Raw genomic sequence first — 14,603 nt, 5'->3', positions numbered from 1 at the left:
CGCTATGCTAAAAAAGCGAATATTTCTGGTTATTTTGGCTGTGATCGACTGACTTTGTTTCTGTCCTCCTCGAATCGCTTCCATTGCAGTACTGCAGGCAGGTTGCTAGGCAGTGTTTTTCCAACAAAAGGATGTTGTTGCTGACCTCCAATATTCATGTCTTTTTCAGTCTTCCGACTACTCAGCCATGGCCTCGCTAGCAGGGGGATTAGACGAAATGAAGTCCAGCCTAAGCAACCCTACTGCGGCGGATATTGGAGCCAGCGTTCCCGGACCACAGTCCTACCCTCTTGTCACAGGTAAAGGAAGCTACCAGTGGCTGCTACATGCTTGGTTGGTTGTTCGTTGATTTTTCTGTGTTGGTGGTTTTCCCGGGTCACACAAGGTTTATTTTCTGAGAAATGAGGCAAAATGAGGAATTGAGATTTCTGAGGATTGCTTTGGAACTTGTTGCCCATCGGAGGTTGCACATTTAGTGTGTCTTGGTGCTCTGTGCATGGGTAAAGTTTATTGGGATGGAAGTCCATCAAGCATAGGGCGACATCCTGCTGGTTAATTTGAAAAAAACACAAGTGCTCTGATTGCTGTCTGCCTCTGTGAACAGCTCGTGAGTTAATCTTCCGGTTCATACGTTGGGCCTGCCCACACTTCCCAAGTCCTATCCCTGCAAAGCTGACTCAGCCCTTCATCTTTCAGAGGTTGACAAACTGAGTGCTATTATATGGGATAATAATAACCCCAACCATTATAGCAGTTAGTAGTGAGGGGTCCAACATGAAGCGCTATATAAAATATTAATATTGTTTAATTTGTCTAGAGCAGCCGATCACTATGTGGGCATTTGTGAAATGTATTTGCTAGTGATTGATTATAGGCCCTTGCCCCGTGCATCGAACACTTGATGCACTATGTTAAACCCCGAAAAACGTATTAGTGAATGGCTGGGGAAGTTATTGTTCTTTTATATTTGTCAAATTATGAGTTGTTTATGGCATACTCATTCAAGATATGCAATGGTTTCAGAACTGGGGAATTACTTGAGGGGGAATACTTCCTAGAGCCAGAATATGTCAATTGGCTAGCAGCGACCTTTGCTTTGTGCCTCTTTTACCCATTGCTGCGTGTTTCAGAGAAATGTGACGTTATTACATGTGCCACGTGGTGTATGGGAACCAGACGTACTTATCCAACCTTCCTCGGGGAATCCCGGTCATGACATGAGTGACATCACTCATGGAGCTATTGTGTTAGAGGCCGGCACATTGGTGTGCGTTATGAGCATACCGATCTGGAAAAAGGTGCCCATAACAACGTGTACCGGTAGCTTTTCCAGACCGCCATACTCCAAGTCTGCTGGTAGGGGCAGTGAACTGCCAACAGGCCTGAGCTGCCATTAGTTCAGGCCCTAGATAATTCACTGAGTTAACGATGCCGGTGCTTCAGTAGTTCCCATCTCATGGAGTTCTCTGGGACTTACCGATCCTCTGCCGCCCGTAATTTCCCGGTAATACCGGGATATCGGGTGGTGGGAACAGTAAACTGCGGTTGCTGGTAAGCTGCCGGTACGACAGGCTTACCAGCAACCTCATAAAGAAGCCAATAGTCTCTGAAATGCTTCACTAAAACGTCGACCACTCTAAAGTCTAAGCACAGTTGAATAATGACCTATGAGTTGAGTTTATTCTTTGGGTTGTGGTTGTGGGCGAGCAGCATCTTCATGTGAGCAGGTTAAGAATGTCCATTTGGATCCCAGTGATTGGGAGTCTGGTTGTGTGCCACCAAGATGTCACAGATTGTGGTGGTAATTATAATTTGTGGATGGGTCACAATGCCTGTGTTTGCCGGCCCACCTCCCTTTTCTGTACAACAGAGATTGATGCCTTTGCTTTGGGCTGCGCTGTCTCCTCCTCTTTGAGCTGTCTGCCTGGTGTGGGAGGAAGGTAGCCATTTTCAGATCCTGTCGGATTGACCCAATGAGTGTTTGACTGCCTCTGGTCAGGGGCCTGTGGTGCTGATCGCACAGTTTGCAGCAGATTATTCACTGGCTGGTGCAAAGCCATTCATAGTGTCTGTGTAATTATGGCGGCACCGGGGACGCTGTGAGCGCTTTGACTATGGCAACCCCCAGATGAATACTGACCTTTAAAAGATTGTGCTGTTTCTAAATAATTGTATCTAGGAATGTATTTAACCTTGGACTGTTCTTGACGCAAGGAAAAAAGCCATGGAATTTTAGAACAAATCTTTACTAATTAACACATGTGAAAAACAAAAAGTAAAATATGTGTATAATAATCACCGAAAAAGTACTTTAATTGGTAACAATGTGTTTTGTTTCAAGTGCTGAAGAACGCAGCTGTAATTTAAACAGTTTGATTTTGTTATTATGATTATGCAGTCACAGTTTGTATTTATTTCTGGAAAAATACTGTATTCACATACATTTGTGGTTGCAAAGAATTATGAAATATTCTGTTGTGGGAATCCAACCTGTGATAAAACCCATTGTAGCATTTGCATCTTTTCGTAACCCACTCTTTTGGCAAAGCTATGTTAGAGTCACTGATTTAGCATTCAGATTTTTTGGAAAATAAACATGTCGAGATACGCATGGGTTTTACAAAGTTATTTTTTGCGAGGGAAAACACTTTTGTCCACACAACAAATCAAAGTTAGTGTGTATGAAAACTGCAACTAGTTCACCAAAGAGAATACTCCTGCACTACTCATGCACAAATTGTGCTGTGTGTATGTGTAATCTGTACATGCAACAGGCAGTACAGAATGGGCGTAAAGGGGTGTAGCACCACCTACACCTAATTTGCATATGCAGAAGCAGTATAAAGAATGGAAATAAGGGACATTCAAAAAGAGGTCAGGGCACCCCCTCTGTAAGAAAGAACATGGCATGATAAACTGTTCTGCGTGAATGTACCCACTCAGAGTCCGCAGCCACGTTTTAGCTCACTGTACCTTTTCCCAAAGGAGGAATATCAATTTGCATATCAGTCTTTGTCCCGCCCACTTGAGCAGTCCAGCACCGACATGCCACGCAAACCTCCTTTGAACAAGAGTACCAACAGCATCCCCAGACACGTGTTTCGGCCTAGTCGGGCCTCATCAGTGAGGTGGAGCTGTGCCTCCCTGAGAAAAGTGAGCAAAGGGTCCACGCCTGGATAACGCTAGGAAACTTCGGGAGACCATCCCCAAGTTCCTTTTACTTTTAAAAAGAGGGACATGCCTATAAACCCAGCTAGAGCATGTTTAGACTTTTGAAAAGAGCAAATCACATGCCCCTTTCGTGATCAGTGTCATCATATCGCTTTTCACACCTAGGACCTCATTTTGCAGTCCCCCAGACTAAAGACAGGCGTTCACACGCTGGGGCATTTCCATTGTTTTCGAAGACAGAGGGCGAGGGCGGAACACGAGTTACGTTTTCGTCTTCAGTTTGATCTCTGCTTCAAAACCAATGATTTTGTAAACACTGCCTGCCATGCGTACATGACAGGTGGTGCTTACTCTATTTGCACTGCCGAGGACGCTTCTGCCGACTCTTTACACTCTGCAGCGCAAATGATGAAAATTGGCCCAGGAGGGACCTGTGTGCATGCAAGTGCAAACGTAAGCGATCCGCTCCGGATAATTTACATTACAGAGCAAAATGAGCTCACTCATGTTCAGACTCGGGCAAACCAGCACAGAAAAATAGAATCTTTTAAAACATTTTTCTCAAAAGGTATTTCCCTTCCTCCACCGTTTGACATCACTTTTCAGTGAAAATCATCCCCTTCAATTTATTTCACTTTTCTCCTTCCCATTTGCATGTTCCCTGCCAGGCACTTACACCTGGGGATTTGTTCCTTCTTTGTGAATCGGGATGCACTTGCCCATCAAGTTTGTGGCAGATGCACCTTTTTTTCTCATTGGAAGTTGCTCTTTTATGTGATGGGTGTAAATGCAGAGACATGGTTGTTAGCATGTGTGTATCTTAGGAGCACCTGCAGAGATATACTGTTGTGCTTGTCATTGCATTGTTTACAGTTCATGTAATGAGGCATCTGCAGAGATATACTGTTGTACTTGTCATTGCATTGTTTACAGTTCATGTAAAGAGCATCTGCAGAGATATGCTGTTGTACTTGTCATTGCATTGTTTACAGTTCATGTAATGAGCATCTGCAGAGATATACTGTTGTACTTGTCATTGCATTGTATACAGTTCATGTAATGAGCATCCGCAGAGATATACGGTTGCACTTGTCATTGCATTGTATATAGTTCATGTGATGAGCATCTGCAGAGATATACTGTTGTACTTGTCATTGCATTGTTTACAATTCATGTAATGAGCATCTACAGAGATATACTGATGTACTTGTCATTGCATTGTTTACATTTCATGTAATAAGCATCTGCAGAGATATACTGTTGCACTTGTCATTGCATTGTATATAGTTCATGTAATGTTTCATGCTCAGCATTCATAGAACCTGTAATCTCCAGGGGAGGCTTGGAGTGTTCAGACGTTCCAGGTTCCAGGTTAGGCAGTTGCTGGATGGGAGCTGAGCTGAGAGGTCGCTGCTCAGGACCTTATTAAATAAACCTAAGTTCACTTTTACTCTTACGGCTCCAGATGTTCTTACCTTTAACCAGGTTCTTTCCCGCAAATATTCCTTTTTATATCAGTCCTATGAAATATGTTTGCTTCTGTGGAGAAAACACTTGATTTACCCCCGCCAAGGTAGGCTGTTGGATGGGGCTGGCAGCCAATGTGGTCTGCTGAGACTTGTTTCAGTGTTGTAGGCTCCAGCTCCAAAATGGAAGTATAAAGTTGCTTTTCCTTATCTCCAGCTCAGAGACCCTGGGCAATGCTGCCACACTTCCCGAGACACGTTCCCAGAATCCATGTGAACTGTGATAACAAGGCACATCTTAATTCCGCATCTTTGAAGTGTTGTGATGTACTCCACTTCTGTTACTGTTGTTGCATCTCTTTATGTTGTTTACTTTGCCGCTCTTTATCATGTTATCTGTGCCTTTTCTCTGTCCTCATTCCTGAGCCTCATTGCAGGAGGTTAGCCCCATCAGTCAGTCGAAATGTGTGTGTGCTAGAATCTTTCCCCACAAGCTAGAGCCCTATGTATGTGTGGTCTTTATATTAATGGCATTGGCAAATTTACTGTGCATAATAATGGGTCTGATTATTTTCTGGGTGGTACTAAGGAAGATTTGTTTAAATTGTGATTCTGGGGCACTTTTGCCTCTATCTTGGTAACTTGCACAGGGGAATATTGCCCATTGTGCTGATTATTTACTCAGATTGTCTACTCTTAAATTGTGCAATTAAGGTGAGCACATGAAAATAACCTGTCACACAATGCTGTGTAATATTACCCTCTAGGAAGGAGATGCACTAGAACAAAAGGCATACTGAAATCCTACGTATACTATTCTCTAATAATTTCTGTGCTGGGCATGCCCAGAGACCCAGTCCATACAATTCTCTCCAAACAAGACAGATCTGGGACTCTAATCGAGTGACAGGTGTTACCACCTTTTTATTCTCACATCCAATTCCTTGCCTGTCCAAATGAGCATTCATGGTCATGGGTACACACATATGAATAGCAGGGGAACTGAAGTTAAAAATCAAATGGGGACCAAGCCTAGTGAGTGGTATGTATTATTCATTTACTCATACAACCTTTTTATTAAAGACATATTTGTCAACTAAAAAGATCTGTGGTCGTTCCTATGTTCCAAAAATGCCCTTTTCATTTCAAGCAAAGCAGCCATCAGCCTTCCCTGGTGGTTTTGGTCCACTTTCCCTTTCTAATAGGGGTAATTCAAAATACTAGAATATGTGTCTACAAGACTATCTTGTAATGATAACCCTTGTGTCCGAAAATAATGTGTACGTTTAGCTGGGTCTGCATCCATTACAGTGATCTGTGCTTGACTTCATGGTCTTAGGTTCAAATCCTGGCAGGTTCACTTATTGTGTCATCCTTATGTTGGATATTAATTCATTTCTGATATGTGTGAACAGTGTTAAGGTACACGTTTCTGTGTCGGGCATGCCCTTTAAAATACATCTGTTACTCTAAGTTTTGGTCATGCGCTTTGCTCAGTGAGCGTATATGGAAAGTGATCAATATAGTTGAATACTGTAAACTTTTATATAGAGTTCATTTATAATGCTAGTACATTTAATATTGTCCTTATTATAATAGCTTCTTCTGCAAAAGAAATATAGCCCCTACACTAACCCAACAAGATTTTTGTGTTTTTTTCTGTGGTTGGGCTTCTGTCAGCAACACCTGGGTGACTGCAGCAAAGGTGCACCTGATAGCGGTACTCACACCAACAGAGAAAGAAATAGAGAGGGAGAGACAGAAACATAGAATGAAACAGAGAGAAGCAGAAATAGAGAGAGAGATTGAAAGAGAAAGAGAGTGCATAGAAAAGGGAAACTATGGAGCAAGCATGCGCTAGATGAGAGTATGATATGCTGGGCGCATATAGTTAATTTTAGGATAAGAGATGAGACATAGAATGACAGTCACACTGCATGAAGAATGGTTGGTTGTGTTGCATACTTAGTTTGGAATGTAGCTTTTGGGTGAGTGCTGAGTGCTCACTTAGGGCCTCATCACGGGTTTGGTGGTAACCCTTAAATCTGGCGGCCACGCTATTACCGCCGGATTTAAGGGTCCGCCAAATCAGGGCTTCGGCGGATTTCTCCCCAGCTCTGAGCTGGGGGAAATCTGCCGAAAATTTGCGCTATTACTGCCGGCGGGAAATCCGCCGGCGGTAAGAGCGCGAAAATTCCCCATTGAGCCAAATGCAGAATGGGTCATTCCCGAATGGGCTCAGTGGGGAATGGGGAATTCCATTACCGCCAAACTCGTGATCCGGCGCTAATAGCGTGGGGGGTTTGGCGGTAGGGCCCAACTCGTGATGAGGCCCTTAGTCTAGTTTCTGTGTATTATCAATCTATGCAGTAATAAAGTCGGGGTAGTGAAATTTTAAGTATGTTCATACTCAAGAGTTTCTTCGGTTTACAATCAGCATGTGGTCTACACAATAAGTAGGCACTCTGTGGTCCTCATTATCAATGTTTGGCATTATTAGCTCAGCTAATACCGCCAAACTGAAATACCATTGCACCATGCAGTAACAGAGATGTATTGCCTCATTTAGAGATGCGGTTGTTCCCCATTCTGGAGTCTCATTGGACTTTATTGGATAGGTTGTAATTGCGTCTGGCCTGATATCGCAATTGTAACTGGGGGTCAAACCTCTACTTATGAGCTGTCTGAGGTGTGAGCAGTCAGTGAGTGCATGGACTTATGTTCAGCATTTTGGCATGTCAGTGGGTCAGGTTTTGTCTGGTATGCAAATGCTAAAAATAACAGATCAGTCTATCAAAGCCCAACCCTACTCCCGGGATGACCTCTGAATCACATAACAACAAAGGCTAACAGCGAGACTCACAATTTAAATAAATGTCCCATGAATTGGTTCAAATCTGAATTTGAATTCATCCAAACTTTTTTTGAAATGTGTGGAGGTTTGGAGCAGTTTAGTAATCATTGCCTGAAACATCCTACTTGGGGAATGGGCGGTAGTGGGAATCACAATCATTCATAGGCGTTGCAGAGTAACAGCAAGCATAACTCAGTTGACTTTAAAACTTATTCAGATATTATCTTTCTGGATATGTATTCTACTCTTCCTCAGGGATTCCTTTGACTCATTGCCCTCATATCGAATCTACAGTTGTGAGAAAAGCCAAAAAGAGTTAAAGGGCTTTACGTTGCTCTGCTTACCATTGAGCAATGACTATCCCGACACATCATCCAATGAGATCAGTATATCAAATCAGCACACAACATACACAACAGCATACATAATATCAGTGCACTGTGCAAAGGTGGTTAACGGTTTACCATTATCCCATTTTAATTCGCCTTCCTTTGCCTGCAATCAGCGTGGGCAGCGGTTTTGACTCTGGGGTCTTAGACAAACTAACCGGCTAACAAAGCATGTTAAAGATGTATCTTTAACTCTGGAAGGATGTTCTCAGGATTAATAGTCACCTTTTGCTATACAAATATAGATATGTGTGTAACTGTAATTACTTTCATCTATATAATATATCTTGGTTTTGAAGATTCTTTTCACATCCCTTATTTTACACACCCTACCATACAATCCCAGTCCAGTATTTGGGAGAGAAAATAGGCTGTCTTTAATCTGAATATTCCCTTTCATTCAAAATAATAAATCAAAATGAAAGGTAATCTTTTGAATGCTGAAGAGGTCATCCACAATATTGCACACAACACACAGGCAGCTTGTCTACACAACATAAACACATGATTGCCTGATATTATCCGGCTGATGTTTACATTCACAATGCACACAACCATCCATTTTTCTGAAATCTAGCCCGGATAACTATTCTAGACAAATATATGCAATCTTCTCCAATATGAACATTCAATTTATCAACTCTTGTTGGCATCACATTTCAAAGAAAGTACAAGCCCAACTGAAAAATATACTCCAAAATGTATCCTTCACTGAATTTCCACTGACAACATCTACACGTGTTGGCATCAGATAGAATATTGGGTTCACCTATAGCTTTCTTATTCTTGGACTGATTCCATTCTAAATGTTTGGCATTATTGGTTTCTAGTTTGTACACAGATCCAAAAATACTGGTTAGGGTATGATTGGCTACTTTGTCTACAGTTTACTTTAGGATAGAGGCTTTTATTTGGAGAGCACAATACTTTGATTACTTGAAAGAGTAACACCAGCATGAGAGTATACATTTGAGCTTCAAAAGGAATCAACACTTCCTTTGAAAGGGCAGTACGAGTCACCTTAAGGCAGAATTCTTTCTTTTCTCCACCATATTAATCGGAAAAAAGAAATTGGATATTTAAATTGACATTATTTACGAAAGGAAGCAAAATGCCTCCTTCCTGTTCTACCTCAAGTTTTATAAAACTCGATCCAGTATTCTTCCTTTACCTAAACTTTAAGTGATGTGGATTGAACCTGTGCCATGTTCAGTTCAATGGCTTCCTGTTCTCGGATTGCAGCACCATTCTGGAATTAATATAGTATTTACTCTATTTGCTCCAATCTCTAAACTTGGGGAACAGAAATTTCAAGTTAACTCGATGTAACACATCTGATAGTAAACAAATCTTAGCCTTGACAAAGCCCGGTTGGGCGAGACTCGTGGTCATAGAGTCAGCTAAAATGTTATTAATATACATCTGATACCTTGTTACAATGCAATATTAGGCTAACATGATATTTTATAAATCTGTTACTCTAATTCAATGCAATATCAGACTAAAGTGATACTAATGACAGGGTATGAATTGTGGACATTGATTTGATTTCATTGTAACATGGCTAACATGTTATTGATATAAATCTGATAGTCTGTTTCAATACAATATCAGACTAAAGAGATACCAATGGCATGATATGAATTTTAAGCATTGATTTCATCTCATTGCAACGGACGCATGTCACCAAACGACATGCATTAAATTACCCATGTGACTTTAACACAGGACTTTAATTGGACCTTTGCTCTGATATCAGACCTTTATTTTTATAACTTTACTTTAACATTAGGCTGTGCAGTCTCACAGTTCTCACAATCATCTTCTTTCTCCTCAATGTGATGCAGACTGCTTTGCTGAATACACATCTATTTTTTTTTTGTCGCGGGAGAGTCAAACATTATAGCCAATAATGTGCATTCATTATTTGGCCCCTTTTTTCAAATCTATGCATTTCATGTTTATTTGAGTTTGTCAGTAACACAAAATATGTGCTGAACAAATATTCTGTGACAGCAGGTCATCAAGCAGACACATACATAATGATGGCTTATTGTTCTGCTCGGGTCAAAGGTTCATGATTTTATGAGGATCTGTTCCTTTGAAGCATCTTTTTACTCAAAAAGCAGGTCCATGATCACCATCCCGGCTTCCTCATAAACTGTGCAACTCAATGAAAGCACAGTTTTTGGCAAGCAATGCATTTATTTTGTCTATTTTTAAAACAAAAGCTTGTGATCAGAATACACAGAATCTGTGTCGGTTCAGCTAATGTAATAGATTGGTTACATTGGTTGTTGGTGGATCCGTTTTACCAAAAAGCAGAACCTTATGACTTGAGAACTGAATTAGTAATGATAGCTTAATAATGTAGTCCTTTCCCACACATTTAACTCAATCTGCATTATATATACTTTACACTGACATCTTTTAAAACAATATTCAAATATACTTTGTGTCATTTATGTAACATGGCTGCCAAAGTAAACACTCTGCATCAGACATTTTGCTCAGAAACATTCCTTGTTCTGTTCTGTTTGAAATGCAGAGTAGAGTCTATACTTGATGTAGTTTCATCCAAATAATACACAGATCCAATGCCACAAATCCCCAAAAATGGTGTCTCCTGCTGCTTTGCACATGTTCTACAATTCTGCAGAGTGAGTTTTCAGTGCAAGGCAAATCTTTATTTTGATCCCTACAAGTGTGCAGCATGCAGTGGTGACTTTCGGAGAACTATTGCCTGCGTTTTGTTTTTACCAAACGGGCAAGTTTCATGCTGAACTGATTGACAGCTGGTGCAACTTCAGTTCTCTCTAGTGTCATTGTCCAATATTGCCATCAAATGGTGCCTCGGTTCCTGGATTTAAGCCTTTGTGTGTGTGTATTGAGCATGTCTGGCCAAGTTGATAACTCATCAACATTGGTAACAAGACCATGCTCCTCAAACAGAATTTCAAATTTGAAAAACGCTGTGTAATCCAGGGTTTGGCCAGTTCACCTTTATAATATTCATCTTTCTGGGAACCAATTCATATCCCAAAATGTAACATATTTTAATATACATCATATTTTACTTTAAATATACAGTTAACAGAATACAGTACTTATCATTCTGAAATCAACCTTCCTGACACAATAGTGCTCTGACATAGTCTTTGCTCGCATGGCTGCCTATAATATGACACTAGATAGGACGACCCATCTCAGAGACTCTCTCTGAATCTTCAATTTCCCAAATGTTAATAGACCAGAATAAACTAGGGGAATTTCCTACTAAGGCCATGATTACAAGGTTGGTAGTAGTGGTGAAACATCCAGCATTTAAAAATGCTGAATGCTTTACCACTGCAAAAAGTCTTGAGGTTCGGTAACAAAACTTTTTTTCCAATGGCATTTTGCAGAGGAAATGATCTCCGCACAAAAGCATCACCAAATGCGGTGCTACCCATTCAGTGTTACCACATGTGGTAATACCACATATATGATGGGACTCTACAATGGGGAATAAGTCAAGGGTCCTAATAATTCTAAATCATGCAGACCCTTCCCGTTTCTGCTTTTTTACTCCATGCGGTAGTAGTAAACAAGTTTGGTGGTGTTACCAAATGTAATTCTGACAGCTGATGATCAGGACCCACATGTTAAATTGATAAGCCTCAGCAATGTTACTTAAATTAGTGTCATAGCAGCATAGGTGTTAGCTAAACAGCATGCAATCCATCATAAAACGAACAAAGAATTCGAAATTGCACCAGGACTTCTTCTTTTGGGAGATTGCATACCTCAATCTCAAAGGGCCCGATTCAGAAAGAATGACTCATGGGAGAGGTCAGTTTGATTGGCAAATAAGTTACTCTTAGGAACTCTGGGGTAAATCGGGGTTTCTCATATAAACTTCAGAGTTGCTCATAGTACCTTATTTGTGAATTGAATAACCCTCTTCTGGAGTAAATCCAGGGTCATTCTTAGTAATTATTAGAATTCCTTATGAATCAGCCTATATGAGTGTCACTTTCTCAGATTCCTTCACTGTAAATTAGATGAATCCTTAGAAACATACCAAACCACTGTATCAAATAATATTTAAAAACACACACACACACAAAACAGAATGGCTTGTGCCTGTTCCCTTTCCTTTGTTTCCATGCACTGTACTGGCATTGCATAGTGTGAAACTAAGCTATGACCAGAGCATTTGAAATGATGGTGGCACGTTATTGGTGGAACGGTCTATGTACCTGCCACCCTTTGCCATAAAGCTTTCTGTGAGCCACCTCATTCTAGAATGACTTGATTTAACTTTATAGTTTGTTCTGTCTCAATAAGAAATAAGCAAAAGAGCCCTGTCCGTGACCACTTGCCGCTGTGCCTTATACGGACCATCTCCATTTGAAGCCGGGGACGTGCACCTGTGCTGCTGTAGTCAGCAGTTTTGTGAGTGTCCATGATTTGTACTAATTACCCGCAGATGCCTTTCTCTCTGCTCCAGCTTGCTGAGTTCAGCTTGATCCCTAGCACTGTAAGAGGACAAAGTGGCGTGGAAATTAACACCGTGGCTGGGCCCTCCAGCAAAGCGCAGAGGGCAAATTGACGAATCCACAGCCTTGTCTGCAGCTGGACAGAGAGTCACTTCCCATTAGCGGCGTCCGGAAATTACTGGGCCTGGCCTCCTGTTCACAGCCAGACCTCATCAAGTCAAATAAGGAACATTTGGTGTAGCTTTTTGTGGGTATGCTGGAGACTTAGACATCACCCGTTGGAACAAATAAAGCAATCCATAACCGCTTAAAAGAAATCATTGATCCGGAGGCTTGTCGCACCACTTCCCTTCACACCCATGGCGCTGCCGCTAGGTTCTGCCATCATGGCTGCTTTACAGCTCCACCAACAGTCCTTCTAACAGTTTGACCCTCAACACCTTCCTTATAGCTATGACCTCCTAACTTCTGAAGGGTCTGCAAAGTAGCTATTACAAGCCCCTCGATCGCTTGTAATTTTAAATCTTTTGTTGTCAAACAATATTTGGACATATGTTTGCAAAGGTAGGCAGAATGTGCGATGGTAGGCTCTGCACTGAGTCTGCATCACAGAAGTGTTGTAGTGAGCTAGTCATGTTTGTCTCACTGGCCATGAATACAAGCCTATAGAATGTTGGTTATTGATGATGTCAACTCAAGGGAATGATGAGTGAATGTGATGCATGAGTGTTCCATGGTTTGAGTTGGAGGCCTGAGTTGACTTCTAGCCCACTGCAGGGACTTCATTAAACTCTCATGATGGCATACAACGATCGCCTCTGATTCTCTGACTTCCATAGAAGGAAATGGGGCCAAGGTGCAGGATTACACATGCATTTGTAGGGCAGCATTTCTCTTCCCCTGGGGCAGGATGTTAGATGTCTGTTCGCAACGCGCAGGCGTGCATGGGAGATGCACATCCACAATGAGAACTCCTCCACACATGAAATCCACTGCTATAAAGTGAAGCCCTGGTAGATTCGGCAGAATGACTCTGCTGCTAAATTCAAACACAGGTCCATCCCAGTAATAACTGGGAATATTCCCAGCCCAATCATTAGCAGTAGGCCCTCTCTCGTCAGGCCCCTGCACACAAACGCTGAGCTGTGCAGTGACTGCACTCAGACAACAGATTGCAATCTATTCTCGGAGTATTACACTATTCCCTCCCTCTGCAGCCATCACTCAGTATGTGGCCAGGCTAGTGTCACACTCTCAGGGATGGCCTGCACACCTGTTTTACCTGCCCCTATTTGACCACCTAATGATGCTTGCACACAGACCTCTCCAGGCCCTGTCACTCATGACTGTTGTCTGGGCAATCCTGGATTTATCTCTCTGGGTTTGACCATTCTCCTGACTTTCCTGGTTGACTGGCAGCTCAGTGAGTGTGTGCCTCTGCTGCACATGTTCTACCTTTGCACGAGCTGATAAGAATTTAAGCACCACACAGATCAGTGACACAAGTTGCAATAAAGACGTTCTAGATCTAGATAAATGAATGAAACAACGCCAAAAACTGAACTGATTGCATCTCAGTAGCTTCAAATGATTTCATAGCTACAGAGAGGAGATCACAGAGACATCTAGGAAGAGGTATTGTGGCCTCATTTAGGGTTTGGAAATATTTCCTCTGGAAGTAACGCCAACCTAAAATACCATTACAGCATGTAATGGGAAGGGTCTGCACGATTTAAAGTCACACAGACCCATTAGTTAGTTTGTAATTTGGAGTCCTATTGGACCACATGGCAATAGCCATATTCCTGCATGCTGTATTTCCTGCATGAGGAAACACCTCTGGTGGTACTGGGTTTGTGTGATGGACATTTCTTCCACATAAAACCAGGCAATTTTGAGTTTCAATTTTGAACTTGTCCTAGAGGTAGAATATGCAGTACACCAAAGTTCAAGACCCCGGATATCACGTCACCGACCTCCAACCCATCGAATCCAAATGTCCGACCTTCCCTCTTTGCCAAATTGATTCTGCTCCTTTCTCCTGCTTCCTGTCCGTCCCTGGGGGCTCTGGCCCATATCAGCCTCCCTTTGCCAGATCACCTCTCAATGGGAGGCTCTCTCCTACCCCTCTGCAGCTTCACACTTACGCCCAGGCCTCTGTCGTACCGTGCACCCTACACCTCCCCGCTCTTAACCGTGTATCCTCCCACACCACCCATAGATGTTTTTATATGGACAATGA

General features: G+C 42.0%; 1 protein-coding gene across 3 annotated transcripts in view; it reads left to right on the top strand.

Annotated features, from left to right (window-relative positions):
* The window catches only part of PAX5 (paired box 5), a 688,652-nt gene that overhangs the window by 446,320 nt on the left and 227,729 nt on the right, over nucleotides 1–14,603 (top strand). For all 3 annotated transcript variants that reach the window (XM_069630476.1, XM_069630474.1, XM_069630475.1), the window contains one exon: nucleotides 170–299. In XM_069630476.1, coding sequence (XP_069486577.1) covers nucleotides 170–299 — 130 coding nt within the window. The remainder of the gene's footprint in view (nucleotides 1–169; nucleotides 300–14,603) is intronic.

Source organism: Ambystoma mexicanum, chromosome 6q, assembly GCF_040938575.1.
Source record: "Ambystoma mexicanum isolate Mex_15411 chromosome 6q, UKY_AmexF1_1, whole genome shotgun sequence".
NCBI classification, from domain to species: domain Eukaryota; kingdom Metazoa; phylum Chordata; class Amphibia; order Caudata; family Ambystomatidae; genus Ambystoma; species Ambystoma mexicanum.
The sequence above is the reverse complement of the archived record's forward strand: the minus strand, read 5'-3'. Positions and strand labels throughout refer to the sequence as shown.